The 22,201-nt window shown below is 47.6% G+C and overlaps 1 protein-coding gene across 5 annotated transcripts in view; it reads left to right on the top strand.

The window, feature by feature from the left end:
- The window catches only part of DCDC2C (doublecortin domain containing 2C), a 143,827-nt gene that overhangs the window by 13,522 nt on the left and 108,104 nt on the right, over positions 1–22,201 (top strand). For 4 of the 5 annotated variants that reach the window (XR_001881541.1, XM_017852464.1, XM_017852465.1 and 1 more), the window contains exon 3: positions 11,570–11,646. Coding sequence is in view for 4 of the 5 variants with exons in the window: in XM_017852464.1 (XP_017707953.1) it covers positions 11,570–11,646 (77 nt within the window). In the remaining variant the exon portion in view is untranslated. Of the gene's footprint in view, positions 1–11,569; positions 11,647–12,775; positions 12,777–21,792; positions 21,921–22,201 lie in introns of all 5 variants that reach the window. The other variant, XM_017852466.1, reaches the window with a different exon arrangement.

Below are 22,201 nucleotides of genomic sequence, written 5' to 3'. Positions count from 1 at the left end.
GCAACCCCCCAGTCCCTTCCCGCCCACCCATCCCACCTCCTGATTGTCTCTCGAGTCTGCTCACCTGCTGTCATCTTGGCTGCTCCTAGCCTTGTTGAGGCCGCCGAGTTTGGTCACCTGGAAGGAGTCCCGTGCCCTCCCCTAGTCTCCTTGCTTCCAACCTTGTCCCTTTGCTGTGTGATCACGTTGCTCCCCTTGTTTACATACATTAAGGCACTGCTCTTGGCTCCAGAGAGGTGAAGTCTGCACTACTTACCGTGATGTTTAAGACCCTTCTTGATCTGGCCCCTGCGTTCTTCTCCAGCCTCGCCTCTCACCGCTCCTCCTTCTGTGTCTGGGATGCAGTCCTTGATGGATTTTCAGTTTCCCAAAGGCCTCTCTCCATGCACCTATCCTCAAGCCAGAGTTTTGAGCATGCTGTTCCTCCTGCCCTGTTTAACTCAACTGACTGGTTTCTGCTTATAATTCAGGTCTCAACCTAAAGGCCTCTTCCTCCAGGAAGCCTCCTTTCTCCCCAGTGAGGGTCAGATGTTCCTCTCCTGTGCTTCCGTGGCACCCATGCTGGCCTCAGCAGAGCCCCTGGCACCTGGCGCTGTAATTGCTTGTTAACTTGTCTGTGTCCCTCTGTGCTCCCAGCCCTCTGAGGCCAGGAGTAGTGTTGGTCTTTTCCACCACTGCATTCTAAGTCTTAGCACAGTTCCTACCATCAGAGGTGGGTTCTCTGTGAATAGGTCTTGAATAAATGAATGAAGCAGCGATTGAGTACTTACAGGAAGGCTGGTGACCGGCAGGATCTTAGGGGCAGGTATTCTCTCCTTGGTTGTTCTGTGGATTGGCCTAGATGAGGCTTTGCTTCTGAGTGGGGCTGACCAGGCCAACCGCAGGCTCCACAAACTGTCCGGCTGTCTGATTCTATGGGATGGCTTCTCTGGCTCTTAGAGTCAGCAATTTTGGAGGCCTGGAGAGCGTCAGTTCTCATTGTATTTTTTAGCAGGGAGTGCCTCTGTGGGCGCATGATACATAAATAAGGTGTGTGGCTGTTTCTATCAGTGAGATTCACATGGCCAGACCCCAGGTTGGTCCCAAGGAGTGAACCTCGCCTGTGTTCAGCTCTGGGACTTGGCTGTTGCTCTCTGGGAAAGTCCAGGGCCTTGTGGACCAGGGGGCAGCATAGGAAAGACGGGTCAGTTTTCATCGCCAAGCAGTTAACACTGGGAACGAGCAGACCCTCACTGAGCACCCACTCTCAAACAAGCGCTGTGCTGGGTGGAGGCTTTTCCTATTGTGTCCGGAGTTGGTTCCTGCCAGTGGGTTCGTGGTCTCTCTGACTTCAAAAATGAAGCTGTGGACCTTTTGTGGTGAGTGTTACTTAAAGGTGGCATGGACTCAAGGAGTTTTACAATCCTCTTGCTAGCTACAGAGTGCTGATTGATGCATTTTACAATCCTCTTGCTAGCTACAGAGTGCTGATTGATGCATTTTACAATCCTCTTGCTAGCTACAGAGAGCTGACTGGTGCATTTTTACAATTCTCTTGCTAACTACAGAGCACTGATTAGTGCATTTACGATCCTCTTGCTAGCTACAGAGTGCTGATTGGTGCATTTTACAATCCTCTTGCTAGCTACAAAGCACTGATTGGTGCATTTTTACAATCCTCTTGCTAGCTGCAGAGTGCTGATTGGTGCATTTTGCAATCCTCTTGTAAGACAGAAAAGTTCTCCACGTCCCCACTCGACCCATGAAGTCCAGCTGGCTTCACCTCTCACTAGCTCAGTGCCTTACAAAGTCCTGCAGGCTTGGTGCAGCAGTTTTCATTTTCCAGGGGCTCTTTCCCGCTGCCTCCCAAGCCTCTGGCTGTCCACACCGGGTATAATTCTGCTTCCTCATTGTGAGCTGGAGCTGTTGTCTTTCTTTTTCCTGCACTTTCTGGTATGCTGAAGGGTCACAGTGAAGATTAGAGTTGACATAGGTCGGAGGTCATGATCATGGGGATGGGGCAGCCGTGTCGGGCATCGCCTGCCTCTGGAGCCTACCCCACAGGGGGTTGGATGGGGCTTTGACTGATGTCTTGGAATGTTGGTGGACACTCCCCATGTTCTAAAGCATCAGGTGTAAAAACATGAGAGATGCTTCAGGTACCAAACTGGCCCCCACATCACCCTTAAACCTTTTTTTTTTTTTTGAGGCGGAGTCTCGCTCTGTCACCCAGGCTGGAGTGCAGTGGCCGGATCTCAGCTCACTGCAAGCTCCGCCTCCCGGCTTCCCGCCATTCTTCTGCCTCAGCCTCCCGAGTAGCTGGGACTACAGGCGCCGCCACCTCGCCCGGCTAGTTTTTGTATTTTTTAGTAGAGACGGGGTTTCACCATGTTAGCCAGGATGGTCTCGATCTCCTGACCTCGTGATCCGCCCGTCTCGGCCTCCCAAAGTGCTGGGATTACAGGCTTGAGCCACCGCGCCCGGCCCACCCTTAAACCTTATGTAAGGACTGTAAGTTAGTAAGTTTATTGAATGAAGAAACTATAGAGAGTAGTGAATGTTGTGGCATTTTCTCTCTCCTCCCTGTGGGTGCCTCATGCTCCTTCAAATCAGAGGTGAGGCTCCAGAGGATAGCTCAGAGTGCTGGGATGCTGTGGGAGGGACCAAGTCGGATGCTGCAGGGTAAAGCACCTCTTGAGAGGGTGAGGGTATGCTTGGGATGACCCAGCCCATGTGCCAGGGGTTTGGGTTTGCAGGTGAGTGTGGAGGTGGCAGCTGCTTCCATCATCTTCAAAGCACCTGAAGGATGGTGGGTTCTGTGCTGCCTCTGAAGACAGCATGGGGAGGCGGCAGCTATGGAAACTGCACTTGTCCCCTCTGGGGAGCTGATGTGGCAAAGGTGTGTGCCTTTCCCTGGGAGGCAAGTGGATGCCTCAGAAGGTGGCCAGACTTGAGCTGTTTAAGAATCACTGCCAGCCACGGTAAAGGTCTGTGGGGATGTAGCAAAGGGTATGGTTTGAAGCAAGAGTCAGCTGAGGAAGGTATCAGAAACATTCTGCATCAGGAACAGTCCAGCATAGAGTCTCTGTGAGGTTTTCAGAGGAACTCACTAAAGCCTGCACGCTCCCTGCCTCCCCAAAGAGCCACATTTGGACACCTGCCAAGGAAGAGGACATAGGAGGTCAGATGACAGTAGCTCCAGTTGTATTTGACACTCCCTTGTTCTGATGCCAAGATGAGGAGGAGGTTGAAGGCAGAATAAAATACTATGAAACAATGAAATAACCATGCACCCTTCCCACATGCAGCTGGGTCAGGCTTGAGCTCAGGGGAGAAACTCTCAATGGGATGTAGGATTTAAATTGGACTGGCCAGGACATTCTGTGTCTGTTGAGACAATCAGATGATTTCCCATTTTTAGTTTGTTAATATTATGAATTACATGAATTGATTTTCAAACATGGAGCCAACCTTGCATTCCTGGGGCAAACCCCACTTGATCATAGAGTATCCTTTTTATATTTGTTGAATTTTATTTGCTAAAATTTTGTTTATAAATTTTGTATCTATGTTCATAGAGGGATGTTGGTTTGTAGTTTTTTACTCCTTGTAATGTCTTTCTCTGGTTTTGGTATCATTTCTTCCTTAAATGTTTGATAGAATTTACTAGTGATGCCATCTTGACCTGCAGTTGTCTTGGTGGAAAGGTATTTGGAAGAGCTTGTCTGGAATTGGCATTGTTTCTTCCTTAAATGGTTGATAGAATTTACCAGTGGAGCTATCTGGGCCTAGAGTTGTCTTTGTGTGAAGAGTTTGAACTACAAATTCAACTCTGTAGTAAATATAGGGCTCTTCAGGTCATTTCTTCTTGAGTAAACTTTGCTAGATTTTGTCTTTTAATTTGTTTATTTCGTTTAAGTTGTTGAATCTATTGGCATGAAGTTGTTTATAACATTCTGTTATTCTATTAATATCTGTAGACTCTGAAGTGATGTTGCCTCTCTCATTCCTGATATTATTTGTATTTTCTCTCTATTTTTCCTATATGTCCATCTACAGGTTTATTAATTTTATTGAACTTCTCAAAGAGTCAGCTTTTGGCTTGTTGTTTTCTCTATTTTCCCCATTTTCTATTTCATTGCGTCTGTTCTAGTTTTTATGCTTCCTGCTGTGAGGGAAGCATCTCTTTGGGGAATCTCTTCTCTCCCCCGCAACACTCTGTCCCCTTTCTCTTTGGGATGGCCTTTTCCTCCAGATGCTGTTCCTTCCCAGGGCTCAGGCTTTCATGCATGCGCCCTGCTGCTGTGTTAACAGACAGCTAACTTCCTTTCTCTGCATTTTTGTCAAAGGCATTTTGGAGACAGCATCTCAGCCCAAAGAGCAACCAATGTTGGAGATTTCCTTTTCAGTGTCAGGCTTAGAGGGAAGAGACTTTCAGAGGCGGATTGGCTGCTTCTACTGTGTCTCGCTTCCTCCCTTCTCACCTCCCTGCTAACTCCTCCATAGACCATCTTTCTTTTCCTAGGCTGGGCACAGAAGCTGTCATCAGTATCTCTTCCCTATCCATAGGTCAACATTTGTGAGCAGCTTTGATGTAAGTATATGATCCAACTACTGGCAGAAAGGAGCAATTAACTCGGGCAAAATTTGTACTGATCAAGTGTAACTTGCATGCCCCTGCACTCGCCATACCTCTTCTATTCTTGGTGTTGTCTGCCCATCACTCTGATCGTTTTAATCTTCCCTCTTTCTTCCTTTTCTGTTATTTTCTTTGTAGTGGCTATCATTAAAGCCTGTGCAGATAATGTAGGTGATTAACATCAAGCCAGAAGGAGTGGCTGTTCTCATTTGTTACTATTTTCTTTTTTACAAAAGGAGTAATCGAAGGCTGTCTTCTGAATGTTGCTCACTCAAGAATACTTGTTGGTTGGTTAATTGCTTTGCATGTGCACTCCTCACTGTTTGAGAGGGGGGCTTAAGGTTGCTGGGGTGGTGATGATGGTGATGAGGAGAGAAACTTAGGGATGAGGAGATATAGGGATGAGGAAATATAAAATTTCAAATTGCATTCCATGTAGAAAGAGCACTGAGGGGGCAAACACCCTTGATCGGGAGCAGAGCTCTTGGCTTTAGCTTCCTGGGTGCTGCTGTGCTGACTTCAGAGAAGTCACTGCTCTCTGAGCCCCAGTCTTCTCATCAGAGGCATGGGGATGCTGGCTTGGATGGTGCAGAGCTCCACTAGCTCCAGCAACTTCCATTCAGGGTCCATCATCGTTCAAGTCAGGCACCATCCTAGAGGGACATCAAAGGAACTCAGACACGGACTTCCCCAGCCAGGGCATCCCAGTTAGGGGTGCAGGGCTTGGCGAGCTGGGACACCTGCTTCCTTCCCAACTTTCCAGAGGAGGCAAAATCCCAGCCTTTAAAACGATGATGGAACTTTACAAAGCACATGAAATCAGCGAAGTCAATCATAAAACCCGTTTTTTTTTTTAAAGTAAAAGAATTGCAACATTTTCTGAAAGATGGAAAACAAAACCTCATTATCACCATGATCAAGAAGGCAGAGGTACCATTCCCCCCGACCATGTTTCAGCCACACTTGCCTGTTCTCCCACGTAGGAGCCCATGGTGCCACATGAAACCAGAGACAGGGCTGCGGGAAGCATTGTTTGCCCAGGTTGACACATTTCTCCAGGAAGTGGTGAGGGATTTCTGATGTCTGAGCAATCCTTACATCAGTGTTCCAGAATGGCTAGCCTAGTAAGGCTCCTTGACATTTTGGGGAGATAGTAAAGCTGATTGTTTCTTTGACTCCCAGCATCACAGAATGGGACTTGGAAGTCACCTTGCGGTGATCCAGTGCAAACTTTTTTCTTGACAAATGAGGCAAGAAACATAAAGACCACAGCACTTCCCTTGAGGTTTCCATGAACGGTGGCAGTTGTGTGTCTCTTTAAACTCCCAGGCTAAGCACCTACTGCAGGGTTGTTCAGCAGAGCCTTCTCTGTGAATTCATCCTGCACAGTGCTGAATACATGAGAGCTTGATCAGAACAATTTGCTTCAGATGAGATCCTCCTGTGGTGAAGTCTTTTCCTGATGCTAGATTCTCTCAGGTTTTTAGTTGGATATTTTGCGTGGAAGGGGCCATGGGGATGTTCTTGGAGGGTAGTTGGAGCAGCATTGGAGAGGTGGAGAGAGCAGGGACTTTGGAGCCCAAGATAAAACAACAACAAAGCCACAATAATTGCTGTTTGATATGGTTTTGCTACGTCCCCACCCAAATCTCATCTTGTAACTCCCACAGTTCCCATGTGCCGTGGGAGAAACTCCCACTATTGAATTGTAACTCCCACAATTCCCATGTGTCGTGAAAGGAACCCAGTTGGAGGGATTGAATTATGGGGGCAGGTCTTTCCTGTGCTGTTCTCGTGATAGTGAATGAGTCTCACGAGATCTGATGGTTTAAAAAAAATGGGAGTTGCCCTACACAAGCTCTCTTTGCCTGTCGCCATCTACATAAGATGTGACTTGCTCCTCCTTGCCTTCTGCCATGATTGTGAGGCCTCCCCAACCATGGGGAACTATAAGTCCAATTAAACCTCTTTCTTTTGTAAATTGCCGAGTCTCTGGTATGTCTTAGCAGCGTGAAAACAAACTAATACACTGTTATCAACTGAATCCTCATTACAGTCATTTGCTAAGCACTTGACAATGCGTTATCTCATTTCAACAACTTTATGAGGTGTGCACTGCTGCTGTTAGCACTGCATGCAGGAGGCAGCTGAGGCTCAGGGAGGTTATACACTTGATCAAGGCCACACCACTAGTATGTGGCAGAGCCAGTACTGGGATTCTGGATGATCCAAAGCACAGGCTCCTGAGTACTAGGCTATATGGGTATGGATTCCAGTACTCATTTTGCTAAAAAGTAAAATAAAATGTTTTTTGATGGCTTATCATGGCCAGGACACTTAATAGCTGTGTGTTCTTGGGAAGATGATATAACCTCTCTGATTCTTTGTTACTGAGGTATTTTGCCTGGTTATGTTGAGGGTTAGGTATGAATGCAGGTAAAGAGTCTACTGCAATGCTTGATTCATGGTGGGTATTCAATAACCTGTAGTTGCTCCTTGGGGGAGACACACCTGTGGTCATCTTGAGTCTTCCATATTTGATTTAGATTTGGTTGAATTGCCTTGGTTGAAGAGGTCTAAAGCTCATGGCGTCCTTCAGCCTCTCAGGACAGATGAGTGGTGTGAGTCTTTGGCTCTGACAAGTGTGAATGAGGCTGTCATCACCATCAGACACATATGCTTGACATTGCTCAGGAGATTATTTTATGATGTACAGAGAAAAAAAGTCCAGAATCACATTATTTAATTGCTGGAGTTATTTAATTAGGCAGGTGATAGCAGGGTTAATGAATCATTAACACCTCAAAAGAGCAATTAGCTCATTGTTTCCATAATTTTATGCAATGAAGCAGAAAGCTGGTTCTTAGGGTGGCTGTATTTTAATAGAATTTTGCAGAAGATAATTACTGTTGTTTTGTTTTCAACTAGGTCTGTAAATTCATGCTCGTTGATACTCAGCATTAGTTTCTTTACCATGAGTATGCAGGTGTATATAATTTTATATATAGTATGATAATAGGGTAGAATGATGCAGGTGGGCATTTCCACCTGCATGGCCTTCTTCCATGGCCTCTCTTTTCCTGGAATCATTTTCAGAGCATCAGAGCTGTTTTTCCCTAGTCATGGTAGCATTCACTCATCCATTATTCATTTGGCTTCATGAAATAGTTACTGAATTCCTGTTAGGGGTCACTCATCGTTCAGGCACTGGAGGTACTGGGTTGAACATGACAACCAGGGTTCCTGCTCTCAGAGGCTTCTGTTCTACAAAGGAAAATGGAAACACATAAACAGACAAGAAAGCAGAGGCAGGATGAAGTGCTCGGATGAAAGTAACTGCAGGTGTGTGACTGGGCAGGGAGGGCCTCTCAGAGGAGCTGACGTCGAAGTGACTTCTTAACGTAAGAGGGGCAAACCAGGCAAAGATCCGTGAGGATGTTCCAGGCTCAGGTCCTGTGTGGGAGTGGGCTGGTGTTTCAGGAACTGCAAGAACGCAAGCGTGGCCAGAGTGCAGGGAGGCCAGAAGGGGTGTAGAGACAGGGCAGAGAGGCAGGCAGTGCCAGCTTGTGTGGCCTGAGGGTCAGTGGGAGGGGTAGGTAGGATAAGGGCAAGCCTCACTGAGGGGCGTCCCACTGCCTTCTGATTTGTGTTTACAAAGGCTGTTTTGCTTGTCATGAGGGAAGGATTGTCTCGGGGCAGGGGAGAGATGGTGGAGGCGGTGAGGAGCCAAGGGTCCGCTGTGTGGCTTTGAAGTAGAGCTGATGGATGCACGGATGGCATAAAGGATGAGAAGACTTGAGAACATCTCCCAGATTTTGTAGTTGAACAAATGGGGCCAGGGTGGCATCATTTTCTGAGATGGGGAAGCCTGGGTTGATCCACTGGCTACGGATAAAATCAGCAATTCTATTTGAGCTGTAACAAGTTAGAGGTGCCTGAACAGCCCCCTTCCTCCCTTTTCTGTCTCTGTGTGTTTCTGTGTGTGTGTGTGTGTGTGTGTGTGAATCTCATATTTATTGGATTGAACATTTATTACTGTGTTATAGGTATTGTATTGTGCCTTTTATAAAATGTTACCTCATTATTATTCTCGTAAGAACTCTAACGCACGATGATCCCCATTCTACAAACTCATCAGCCGCTGCTCAGAGAAGTGCAGTTGCTTCTCCAGACCACGTGGATAGTAAGATGTAGAGCTGAGATCTGAATTCAGATTTGACCAGTTCCAAAGCCTGGGGTCTTCCCGTCTGCCAGGCGGCTTCTGAGATTCACTGTGTTCTCACTGCCTCTCGGGCAGCTCTCTGTTCTGATGACAGGCATCGTAGGATCCCAGGGAGGTGCCCGAGTGACCTCTCTGCAGCAGCTGCGGCTGTCTTGGTTCCTCTCACCCTTCTCCCAAAGCCCCCATGAGACACACCTCCCTGGTCTCCTTCAGGGACAGAAGACCCAGAGTAACTTTCGTCCCTTCTCCTCTTTTAAAACAAAGTTCTTACTGTTAATGAGGTGTGCAGCTCCTTCTCTCTCTCACTGTGCATCTGAGGTGCATGGCTTGTGTGCTGTTCTTGGCCAACGCACTTTTATAGATGACATTTACTCAACTTGGGGTGATGTAGTCGAGCTCCTGTAACATTAATAGGTTAAGTGGTTTGTCTCATGGTCTTGTGCTTGAGTTGTGAAACCCAGCCGGGGTCTGGGCCTTCAGGAGACAGAGTAGCAGGACCCCAGGAGGACCCTCCCTGCTGGGCCAGGCAGGAAGAGTTATTACCACTGTGTCTGACTCAGGGAGCAGAGCCCCCCCCCGTTGTCGGCCTGGCATTGGAGTGAGCAAGTGGGTAGGCAGCAGGCCTCCGGCAGAGGTGAGGTTCAAGAGCTGGGCCCCAGGTAGAGATGGGAAGTGAGGGAGGGACATGTTTGCCCAACCTGAACTCCTCATCGGCAGGGGACTCCGATGCCGAGCTGCTGGAATCTGTTCTGTGCTAAGTTGGGTCTGGGTTGGGAAGGGAGAGGGGGCTGCAGCTTGGACAGGAGGGTGTGGATTAGCAGCGTTAGGTGTGGAAGGAGGCCCTGTTGACAGGTTCAGGCCACCCGAACGTCTGGGGGATGGGGGCAGGTAGGGCCCGCATCATGGTGTCTGTGCTGAGTTTCCTGGGTGGGTGTGAAGTAGGTAGTAGGAAGGATGCTGAATGAATCCAGCTTAGTGCTGGGGGGATGATCGATTCTGATGTCAGCTTAGAGGTGGCTCCCCAGCGCTGGGCCTTCGAAGGGCAGTGAACATGGGCCCTGGAGGTGGAGAGGCTGTGGGGGCTGGAGCAGAGGCCCCCACTGTGCAGCAGAGGCTGCGGGAAGCATATGGACTGGCCGGGGGCCAGGGTGGCTGAAGGAGCATAACATGGAGGGTGTAGGGTGCAGAGAGTGACAAGGCTGCCAGGTGGATCCCGGAGGGAGACCGCTGGAGTGACGAGGCTGCGGGTGGATCCCGGAGGGAGACCGCCAGAGAGTGAGGAGGTGCGGATGGATCCCGGAGGGAGAGGTGCAGAGAGTGACAAGGCTGCCAGGTGGATCCCGGAGGGAGACCGCTGGAGTGACGAGGCTGCGGGTGGATCCCGGAGGGAGACCGCCAGAGAGTGAGGAGGGTGCCCGGTGGATCCCAGAGGCAGATGAGCAGAGAGTGAGGAGGGTGCCCGGTGGATCCCGGAGGGCGATGAGCAGAGAGTGAGGAGGTGCGGATGGATCCCGGAGGGGAGGCCACCAGAGAGTGATGAGGCTGCCCTTTGGATCGCGGAGGGAGATGAGCAGAGAGTGAGGAGGTGCGGATGGATCCCGGAGGGAGAGGAGCAGAGAGTGATGAGGCTGCCCGGTGGATCGCGGAGGGAGACTGCACCCAGCGGTGTTGTCGCCAAGACGATGGTGTCCGTGGGAGGTGACAGAGTGGGACCCTGGCCAGGATCTCTTGAGTGGATGTTGCCATCTTGCAAGTGAGAGACGTCGGGGGTGGGGGTGTGTGAGCCAGGCAGTGGGACTGCAGTGGAGGTGTGGGCAGAGGCAGACGGGGTCTCAATCCAGGGGAAACCAGGGGTGGGAGGTGTGAAGGGAGCCCACGCTTCTTATCCTGGTGGGCTGGGGATGTAGAGACGGAACACGGACAGGGGAGCAGCTCTTCAGAGGAAGGCCAGGCCTGAGGTGCTGGGGTGTCCTCAGGTGAGCCTTAGCCTTGTGGGTGGGACCAGGACCCTGTCACTTGGCATGGGGTTGGGGGTTAACATCCCTTCCCAATCAGAGCTCCCCCCATTTGCTTTTCTGCACATTCTTAAACAGCAGGTCTGTGAGGATGACTAGCTTTGCTTACCTGGGACAGGTCTCAGTAGTTCTTTTCCCTCTTTGTGTCTTATTCCCCGTGGACCTGAGACTGAAGCCGTCAGCAGGCCATAGTGGTTGGCCCGGCCTCTCAGGCTGCATTCACAGCAGACAGGAGAAAAGGCGGAGGGGCTCGCGCCTCCTGGCCAGGACATTCTGGTTGGAGTCTTGTAATGAAATCAGAAGCGACATGTCCATTCTTGGGGCCTCATAACCTGACCAGCAGAGCTCCTTGGCATAGTAGGCCATCGACGCATGCTTCGTGGGGACCATGGGGAGCCTCCCTCACACGGATGCATGGCCTTTGGTGGCACCTTTGCCCGTCAGCCCGGCCCCTGCACCCTGCAGTTCCCTCCATGTGCAGTGCAGAGCCGTCAGCCCCAGACCACCTCGCACTGCACTTGCTGGGATCTTCTCCTCCCCCACCACCCGGTCTGCCTTCCTCTGCATCCCTCCTGGACCCGCCTCTGGGTGTTCTATTGACAAAGGGATTCCCCCGTTTTCTTATGTTTTGGGGCAGTGCTGTGCACACTGTTGAATATAACGAGTGTTGGCTAATTTGAACTGAATTCTCAGGCTTATTTTTTCCTTTTTCAGATCAAACCGGTGGTGCATTGTGATATAAATGTGCCTTCCAAGTGGCAAACATATCATCGTATATCTCGACATATAAAGTGAGTACAATATTATGGGTGAAAAAAATCAAACTGTGCCATAGCTCCTTAAAAACAATACTTTCTATCTTGACAAATGCCCCTTAGCCCTCTTTCTGTCTCTCCTCCCCTGGCTGTCTCCTGCGCTCACTCCCTGACAAGTGATTTCTTTTTCCTAGACCGCCTTCTCTCTGATTCAGCTCTGCTACCTTTTCTTTCTCCTCTTGAGCCCTGATTTTGGAAAAGAAAAACAATCCAATCACCATGCCATTGTTTGCGGAACAGTTCGCCTGGGGATGCGAAGATAAGAGCATCATACACACAGCTCAGTTTTAGGCTCTGAAGTTTTGTTTTGATATGTTTTTAAATGTAGCTGTTGCAGCTGCAGCATGTTGAAGGGAAATTTAAAAGCTGTTTTCCCCACCCCTTGACCTCTTGCTACCAAAAGGCCCTTGTGGGCTACAGCACATCCAAGTCAGGTGTTGCTACAGGAACAGAGTGCATTAGAGCCTCTTGGGCCGCTGCCCTGGGATGCTGCTGGCACTGCCAGGCACCGAGGTGCTCAGTGGGAAGCATTGAGGATAGTTGTGATTACTGTGTGCATCCATCTGCGTTATGTTTTGGGGGTTGGAAAAAGACAGCACACTTGACTCAAACTAAACGTTGGTTTACGTCCTGGCTTTTGGTCTTATCAGCTTGGGACCTGCGCCTGCTGTTTCGCTCTGAGGTTGAGGCTGTCTCCCACTGTGGAAAACAGGCTGAAAATATCTGTGCCGCACACTGTGGTGAGGGTTAGCTTCAGGAATGTTTGCAACCAGCCCCACAGTGCTTGTCACAGCGCAGCAGTTCTCTGAATGGCAGCTCTTCCCCTCATCCTTTTATTGGGATGTTTTAGTATTTTAGTGATTAAAGGCCCTGGCATGGACATCTTTCCATTTTACCATGTTCTGGTCTAAATGGAAGGAATTTCAGCGAGTTTCCAGAGAATGCTGAGCTCTTCATGTGGGGGTGCCAGCCTTGTGTGAGCCAGAGTCACCTCTACCACCTCCCCTCTCAGTCCTGAGAGGCAAGGGCTTGGAGGCTCATGAAACTGGAAATCCCTGATTCACCCGACAGATCCCCAGGCTGGGAAGGAGGAAGATGAAGGAAGTGTGACTGTGAATTCGCCAAACTTGGCCCCTTGCACTTTTCCTTAAAATCTCAACGACCGTTTCTTTAAAAGACCTTACTTTAAGCTTCCGCACGGGGGCCACCTAAATACACAGATCTTTCCACACCACTTTTCATGTGTCTAAGAGCTGTTTTGAAATAATTAATAAGACACAGTATTTCTGAATTTTGTTAGTGATGTCTTTCCTGCAGAACGTACAGTAACCTCAGGGCACAGTGTTGCTTTGTGGGTCCTTCTTGACAAAAACACCATTCCTAAAGCCACATTTTGTGTGTGTGACCCAGGCCATCAATGATCCTCACTCATTTGACAGACATGATTATTTTTTTCAATGAGAAACCATGCACTCTGGCAGCATTTGCCCATCCTTTGTCTTGGTGTGTTGGAAGTTCCACTAGATGGACCCAAATATCCATCTGAGTGCAGAGTCCTTCCTACCACACACAAAAAAAAACTGATCGTGTTCCTTGGAGTCCTTGTCACTATCAAAACACATAAACAATAGTTATGATGGCTTTCAGAGGCTTAGATGCTCAGGAGAGAAAGGCAGGGTGTGACCCCGGTCAAGAGGAGAGTTGGTGAGGGAGTAGCTTGTTGAGCTGTGTTCTGCAGCAGCTGGATGCTGGAGAGAGAACCCGGGGCTCACCTGACGAGGTCACTGGGGAATTGAGCTGGTGGTGAGTGCATGGGTTGGAAGTCACTGATAACGGAGGTCGAGGCTCAGATTGAAGCCCTGGTTCTGGCACTGACTGAGCCGTGTGGCCTGAGTCACTTCTCTTGCCTGGTGTTCTCTCTGATGTCCCTTGTCAGGGAGGGATTCACTCACTCATTGCACTTATGCTGGCGTGGAAAACACCCTGAGTCATGAATGAGCCTTAGGAGAAAAAGGGTTTAAAAGATCTTTTGTCATTTATTTAGAAGTGAGCTGGCAAAAGTTGTCTGGGCCCTGGAGTGGTTTTACTTGGGGACTGTCTGCCCTTCACAGGGAGTCTGAGACCTGAGGGAGCAGGGGAAGAGAAGAGCCCACCCCAGGCCTCCTCTGTGGGGAGGAGGCACATTCGTGCCAGACAGAACTGGAGAAGAAGGGGCCATTGGTCCTGGCCCTCATTGCGAGACTGATGTCAAAGATAGATACAGCTGGACATTAGTGAAAGCAGTGAAAACAGGTTTTATTTAGTGACTACTGGTAGTTGGGGAAAGAGCCGAGTTCCACTCTGATTTGTGTGGAAGCGATTTGGGCATTTTAAAGGGGCAATGAGAGATGGGAGCAAGTGGGGCCTCAGGAGAATCAGAGAAGTGGAAAAGTACAAAGAGTTGGTCAGTGAAGGTGGCCAGGCAGCTGGTCTGCAAGCTGGCAGTTCTGGAAGTTAGGATTCTGTCCTCCACCAGAGACTGGGAGACAGGCCCTGTCCCGCCTGATGCTTGCAGTTCAAGGGAAGGATCTCAGGTGCGGGAAATGCATCTGCATTGTAAGAGATGCAGATTTGTCAGTGCTGTATGAGAGGTCAGGGGCCTCTCTCAGGTGTTGGCTGGGATGAACAGTAAATGTTCCTGGCAGCCCTGGGTTTTCGCAGGTGGGTGTTTAGTGGTGGGGCTGGGGTCATCCTGTGGCCGTGGCTTGATGCTGCTGGGCACGTGCTAGAGTTCGGTTGTATCTCAGCGTAGGAATTGGGACAGAGTTGTCATAGGCCAGAGTTCTGCGAAACTCAGTCCCTCTTCTTGTTCATGAGGAAGAGCGGATCCATTCCTTGTAGAACCACCACCACCTGTCATAAGGAGGACTTGAGGAGAAGGGTCCAGCCATTGCTTCCAGCTGCCATGTGTTCAGGGGGAGCTGAGAGACTGCCGAGGAGCACAACCCTCCCACGAGGGTGGTATGCGTCAGGAGGTGAAGGCATGACCATCAGGACAGATACAAAGAAGCCAGAGGCCAGGCACATTGGCCCAAGCCTGTAATCCCGGCACTTTGGGAGACTGAGGCAGAAGGATCACTGGAGCCCAGGAGTTTGAGACAATCCTGGACAACATAGTGAGACTCCATCTCTTGAAAAAAAACAAAAAACAAACAAAAAAAGAAACTGAGTCCTTTAAGGAGCTCCCTAAACCATCCAGTAAGTGGAGGAAATTATTTAAAGGGAGATCCAAGTCAATCCTTTTCTGGAGGGTGTAAGCTGTGTTAGCTATTGTGCCCGACTGCCACTGCTACTACTTGAGACCGTCACTACAGCAGTTGCTACTGTTACTGCTTGAGACCGTCATTATGATTGAACGAAGGGACGAAGGTAGACATAATAACAAAAAACAAAAGGAACTGTTTTAAGGAAAGGACCAGGGGAAGAAGAAGAGAACTCCCTACTTCTAGTGAGCGAAGGCAGCCCCCTGACCTTCCACAGCCCTTCCAGTTTATTGGGTAGAATGAGCACGGAGAAGGAGATAACGATTGGTCAGCTGCTTAATTTATCACAGGTTTATATTATTACTAACAGGCTTCAATGATGCCTAATCATAAGAAACACTTGTGCCTGGGTCGTGACTATCCTCAGCGGTCCTTCTGGGTGGCGTACAGTTTGTCAGTTTGCCAGCATTCTGCATTTATGAGAAACAGTTTGCTGCTTACTCATATAGTCTCCAGTGGTATACTGAGTTGATCATGACCCTCACTCTTTCAGCCTCCAACAAGTTATGTCTTGGGTGTGAGTCTTTACTGTGACTGTCTCTTGACAAATTTCCTCTCGAGTGTCGACTACAAACAGGTGGCACTGAGGACTGACTCGTGCACGAACACCTCCCTGGCTTCCGGTCAGTAGTCTGAGGCTAGTCCGTTTTGTGGAGTCATTTTGCAAGGTTTGGACACTTCTGAGGTTAATGATGCAACCGCTTGTCCTAAGTAGGAGACAGAATCTTCCAGTTCTGTGGGGGCTAGCTTTGCTGACCCCCTTTGTAACCTTATGGTGTATCGGTCACCACAGGCAAGGGTGCAGTGGGAGGAACAGACCACCCAACCAGGCTGGCTCCAGGCAGCAGGTCCTTCCAGAACCCACTTAAAGCGGCTTCCCGTCCACTAGTCTCAGGACCAGCAGCTGGGGCAGCACTCACGTTTCTGAGTCTCCTTTGCGAAGTTTCTCACATTTCGCCATTTGAAGGTCGGCATTGGCCACGTGACAGGAGCCATCCACTGGCTGGAAGCACTTTCTATGTCTTATGACCACACACACAGCAATAACCCTTATGAGCATAATTGGGTTGGTCATTGCCTGTACTGGTTGTGACAGAGGCTTGAAGGGCTAACCGGGAGTAGATCCCAAAGGGAGAAATGTAATATTAACCATCATCTTCTCACTGATTGGGCATTTTAGTCCTGTTTAACGAGCAATTCCCTTTGCCTGATTTCTTTGCCAAGTAATTTCCTGTGATGTTGGCATAATGGGGTGTTGAAGGAAGATGATGTCTACAGGGAGTTTGGCCCTTACACTGAGCTCCTGTTTCATGAGAACAGAATGTGTCTTGCTACAGGGACATGGAGGATTCCTTGTGTCCCATAGACAGGCTATGTCTATTAGACTGATTTCCCGTGAACTGTCGTGTTCTTGAGCTCATGAGGCCATGTCATAGTCCCAGTCTTGGGGGCCTTGAAGTTACAGTTTGGTGCCACTTCAGAAGGGGACTGCTCTGGTCGTGTGTATGGGATGTTTCCTGTCAGGACCATGTCTGTGAGTATGATGACACCGTTATGAAGGAGGTCCCAGTTTCAGGACTGAGTAGGGTGGAGGCAGTGAGTGCAAACCCAGGAATTCATCTGTTAGTCTTATCGGCTGCTTGGTGATCCAAGAAGAGGAGGTAGTGATGACCGCACTAGGAAAGCACAAGCAGTGTGAGATGGAGGGAACCAGGGAGGGCTCAGTGGAAGGCTGGATGTGGTTCAGGGGACTGAGGAGTAGTTGATGCATTTGGGAGGAAGATACAGGAATTGTGGGAGAAGATTTAGTCTGTTGGGGAGTATGAAAAGGCAGGGGAATCTGTGGGCTCTTGTTCCATGATCTTGGAGAGAAGCCAACCATGTCGTGGCATCACCTGCTTGTTCCACGGTTGTTGGGACAGTCGTCTGCCTCTGGGTGTCATCTGCGGCCCGAGGCTGTCAATAGAACTGTGGTCTGAGATCTCCGGTTAGAATGCTTTCCAGTCAGCATCATCCTTATATATATTTTTCAGCCATGAGACACGGACAGAGGTTGAACACCTTGTAATTTGGCAGCAATGAACAAAACAGCACAAGGCCTTTCTTGTGTGGGGTTCAAGGTTAGTTTCCTGATGGTGGCATTTCCAAAATACCAGATCTCATACTTTCAAACTGTAAAGGCTGATCAAGGAGTTTGAGGGGAAAGATGGCCTTGATTTGTTGATTGTAGGACTGTGTACTTAATTAACTCTCGACAGTGTCTGAGGATGTCAGACTGTGTTAAATTGGAATCTCCTGTTAGCCAGGAGGTGTAGGGCATTCTCGTGGTCTTCCTGTAGTGGTTTCAAAGGCGGACCATTTCTGAGGAGGATGGGGTGAGGATCTGGGAGTCATAAGAAGGATGGATAACACCCATGGCCATAGACAACCCAGTTCTTCAGACAGCTTAGCCAGCTTGGACTCTGGACACATGGGCTCTTCCTAAGATGCCTGATGACTGAGGCTGTGATGGCAATGGAGTCTTCGACTAATGTGTTATATTTATAATTGCTTATGTAATTTTGCTGGTGAAATTTGATCTTTCATTAGAAGTTGTAGAGGGGGTACCCCAAGTGGGATAGATTACTTCCAGGAAAACGTTGGCAACTGACATCGTGGAGACATTTTGGCAGCAGAAAAGCCTCCAACCGTTGAGAAAACATGCAGATCAGTGTGGGGACATACTGGGGTCGTATTGGCTGCTGGGCCTCTGGTAATTGGATAAAGTGTATTTGACAGTGAAGGAAGGGTCTAGGGTAAGCTGTTCCCCTTCCTCAGCCCATATTTAGAATTTTCCCAGGGGTATGTTTCTGGCAGAGGAAGTGAGGGGCAGCTGCTTGGTCCAGATAAAAGCTAAAGGGTTCAAGCCATTGTTTGTCCAGAATGTCCTGCATTTGTACCTTTCTGGGATGAGTCAGGTGTAAACACAAACAATGACTCTGGTGATAGATTTGAGTGGGCCATGTGGATTTCCTGTGTTATTTCCTTGGGAGGCATCTTGAAGAAGTTGTTTCCTTCAAGGGAGGTGTCTGTTTGGGTTGCTATAACAAAATACATGAGACTGATGATATTTGTTAAGAAATAAATAATTCGGTGCGCCATCGACAGTTCACATCAATGTGTTTCACATTAATGGCAGATTGGATAAATGCCTGATTTTTGAATGTTCATTTTGAGCAATGAGATTGAAGTAAAGTAAAAAGAGAATTAATGTTTGTTTTTACTCCCTTGTCAAAGGGTTTGATTTGCATTACAGATAATTGTATGTGCAACTTCTGTATCAGATTGCAAGTTTTTGTTGGCAGAGAGTTGAGGAAAATTCAAAGTGTGAAGAAAGAAGAGAGATAATGAAATTAAATTGAGATGAACTATATGATGAGATGTATTCAGCATCCCACGCCAAGGGCAATACATTTTTTCCACTGGTCTATCTGGGAAAAAAAAAAGTCTCTTGGTTTATATCACTAGTTCTCTAGTGATTCCCCCAGAGGGAACCAGTGTGGCAGTTTCTGGTCTCTTTCTCGGATGGGCCATGCATGGTCAGGCGTTTATAGGTATGCGTGTACTGCATGCACTGTTGTGTACCTTCATGTTTTTGTAACCACCCAATTTATCTTGGATATGTTTTTTATCAGCATATATAAATTGTGCTTTCAAAAATGAGTACCAGGTATTCAAAAATTCACATGTACCAGTGTTTATTTACCAGTGATGGGATTTGATGTGTGCCCATCCACAACCTATCACAGACTTGCAGGGAAACTTTTCTGGCTGTTTTAGATGGAGTTGTTCGTTCAGCTACCTGGAAGATGGATCATCTCTGCCTGAACAACACGGGCCCCAAACCCAGCATGGTGATATTGGTCGAGCTTCATTCTTCAGCTCAACCAGCAAACTTTTAGAGACGTGTGAAGTCCGTTTCTCCCTCTGAACTTGCCATTTCCTAGTTTATAAATCAGATTATTGTTTCTTCTCTTTATCTTAAAAGTTCAAAAAATTTTACAGATTTTCTATTTACAGGCTTATTATAAAATGTGGAAATCTAGAAAAGCATAAAGAATAAAATAAAAATCTCCAGTTATCCCATCCCTCAGAGACAACTGATATAGAAGTGCTGGGAAGGGAAGAGTGTGGCCCCTTTAAACGATACAGAAGGGGGAAGGGAAATGCTGGGGAGAGGAGGGCGTGGTCCCTGACTAGGGCTCCACCCAAGGGACCTGCGTGAGGACAGGCATTTTTGTTTCCCTGCCCAAATGTTGCATTTCCCAAGACCACCCTAGCCTGCCATGCCCCCATCGTGTGCCTATAAAAACTTGAGACCCTAGCAAGGCAGAGACAGAAATGGCTGGACGTGGGGAGGAGCACATCGGCGGAGGAACACACAAGTGGTGCGTGAGGAGGGATGCACGAACAGGCACCAGCACACCGGTGGGCCACCAAGGGCAGACCAGCACGGAGTTTGGCTGGGGCAGTTGGAGGAGCCTTGGGGTGCTGAGAGGCCTGATTCCAGGGAAAACCATCTCCTTTTGGCTCCCCCATCTGCTGAGAGCTACTTCCACTCAATGAAACCTTGCACTCATTCTCCAAGTGCACATATGGTCCAATTCTTCTGGTACACCAAGGCCAGAACCCAGGATACAAAGTCTTGGCGACAAGGCAGGGGTCTAATTGAGCTGATTAACACAAGCCACCTACGGCTAAACTCAAAGAGCAGCCTGTAACACACCCCCCCGGGGCTTCAGGAGCTGGAAACGTTTACCCCTAGACACTGCCATGGGGTGGGAGCCCCACAGCCTGCCCGTCTGGACGCCCCTCTAGAGGTTTGAGCAGCGGGGCCCTGTAGAAGCGAGCCACACCCCATCGCACGCTCTGCGAGGGGGACAAGGGAACTTTTCCTGTTTCACAACCACTATTAACCCTAAGGCACCTTCACTCCTCGTGCTCTTTCTGTAACCCACTGTTGTGGGTTTTGTCTACGACATTCATTATATTTGACCCTTTTTCCCCTGTAGATATAAATTCTGCATAAACAAATTTTAATGGCTGTATACTTTATGGTGTGGCTGTGGCATAATTTATTTAACCAGTCTTCCATACTTAGACATTTTATATTTTTGACTTCATACATAATTCCGTGAGAAAGACCTTCACCTCTAAATCTTTGTCCGCTCTCCTGTGGGGTGGATTTCATGGTGTGGGATGAGTGGGTCAGTGGTTATTGATCCCTTATATTACATTGATCTATTTTGCCAAAGCGTTCTTCAAGAAGACTGTGCTGATTTTCAGCTGCGTCAGCAGTGGGTTGGTGTGCCTATTTCTCAATACTCAGGATAAGACTATAAATTAAATTTCTTAAAAATTGAGACAAAATATAGCAAGACCTTGTTTAGACATTTATTATTTTATTCCTCTTAGTAATCTATATTTAGAAAAACTTGCAGCCTGAACCAATTAGGAAAACCAATAGTTGAAAACATTGTAGCAAATCTTTATTGTAATTGTAATAGCACATGGATAAACTCTGATATAACTTGCATAGAACATTTCTTTTTATGACTTCTTGTGGGCAGCATCTTAAATATGGAATAAGTTGGACTGTGGGTTGATTGGAAGCCTCTTTTGCCACAAAACCTTAGCAGAGAAAATAGATTCTCTTTATTGTGACAAACATATTAAATTAAGATTTATATTTACAGAGAGATATTTCTCAAATTCTAAGTTATTTGCGTTTAAGGAAAAAGACAAAAAATGGCAGTAACAGTAAATTATAATGTAAAAAAATTAACAACCAGAATTGCAGAGTTGAGCTTACATATTGTTAAAGGATATCAATGATATCATTTATTCTTTTTAGACTTAAACAATACACCTTGTATTTTACATTATTTTAATGGGAATTACAAGAGTTTGAAACTATTGCATGTGTCTTTGATTATGGCATAGTCTCATGAACACTACTAACTTTGTGTTGGGTTTTGAAAATCTTCTAAGCACTTCCTCTCCCTCAACACATAGAAACAATAAACTAACACTCCTAAGATTATACTGAAGTTGCCTTAAAAGTCAGGAGTAAAATAAGCGGTTTCTATTAACTTTTCAAAGGAATGCATGTTATTTTCTTTGGGAGATGATCTTGGCTCCAGAGAAAGGGAAAGCAGCTACATTATTTAAGGCAAAATTGTCTGCCTGTTTTCCAAATGGACACAATTTTCTTTCATTTTACCCATTATAGTAGTGGGAGGCATGTTTTATAAAAAGTGGAGTTATGTTCAATTCATCTGGGCATTTTAGATTTTATAAAATGCCAAGATTTTTATCAAGCTGCCCAGAATGTCACAACTGTGGAGTTGGAGCCCCACAGCCTGCCGGTCTGTATGCGCCCCCTAGAGGTTTGAGCAGTGGGGCACTGTAGAAGCGAGCCACACCCCCATCGCACGCTCTGCGAGGGGGACAAGGGAACTTTCCGGGTTTCACAACCACTGTTAACCTTAAGGCACCTTCACTTTCTGTGGCCCACTGTTGTGGTTTTCGTCTACAACAAACCCATATATATATATATATATACACACACACACACACACACACACACACATCTGTCACCAGGCTCTGTGACTTTCTGTACAGCTTGATAAGGTCCTCAATAGGGCATGATATGTAGTATTGGAGGCTGCTTAGTGCATCCCATTGTTTTTACAGTTCTTTAATTATATATATATTGAATTTTCAATGTTTCCCCCTGAAACTTAGCATATTAATGAATGCTTTTCTTTTATCCTTACAGTGTTTTACAAATGGAAGATTATTTATTCCACCTGCAAAAATCATTATACCCAAATTTAGTCTGTCCGATTGGGACATCGTGCTGGCCACGATCGGAGAAAAAGTCTTCCCTCTGGGAGGCGTTCGGAAGTAAGGAGACTCTCGCCTATAGGACAGCCAGGGGGCGGCAGCTTGTGTTTATTCTTTTCTATGAGAGTTTTCTGCCTGGACCAGCAAGGTCTACAATGATTCACCATGAGCTCTTAATTTTCATTCTTCAAGCAGATAGTATTTTTTCAATCTTGGTATTATACTTACTTTTAACCAGCCTCATTCATTTATTCATTCAGCAAACCATCGAGCATCTACCATGTGCTGGGGTGGAGAATACAGCATTGCAAAAAAGAGTCTTGCTCCCTGAAACCCCTACT

Source organism: Rhinopithecus bieti, unplaced genomic scaffold (assembly GCF_001698545.2).
Source record: "Rhinopithecus bieti isolate Rb0 unplaced genomic scaffold, ASM169854v2 scaffold_33937, whole genome shotgun sequence".
Classification (NCBI taxonomy): Eukaryota; Metazoa; Chordata; class Mammalia; order Primates; family Cercopithecidae; genus Rhinopithecus; species Rhinopithecus bieti.
Note: the sequence above shows the minus strand (reverse complement) of the source record. Positions and strands in the feature narration are given on the sequence as shown.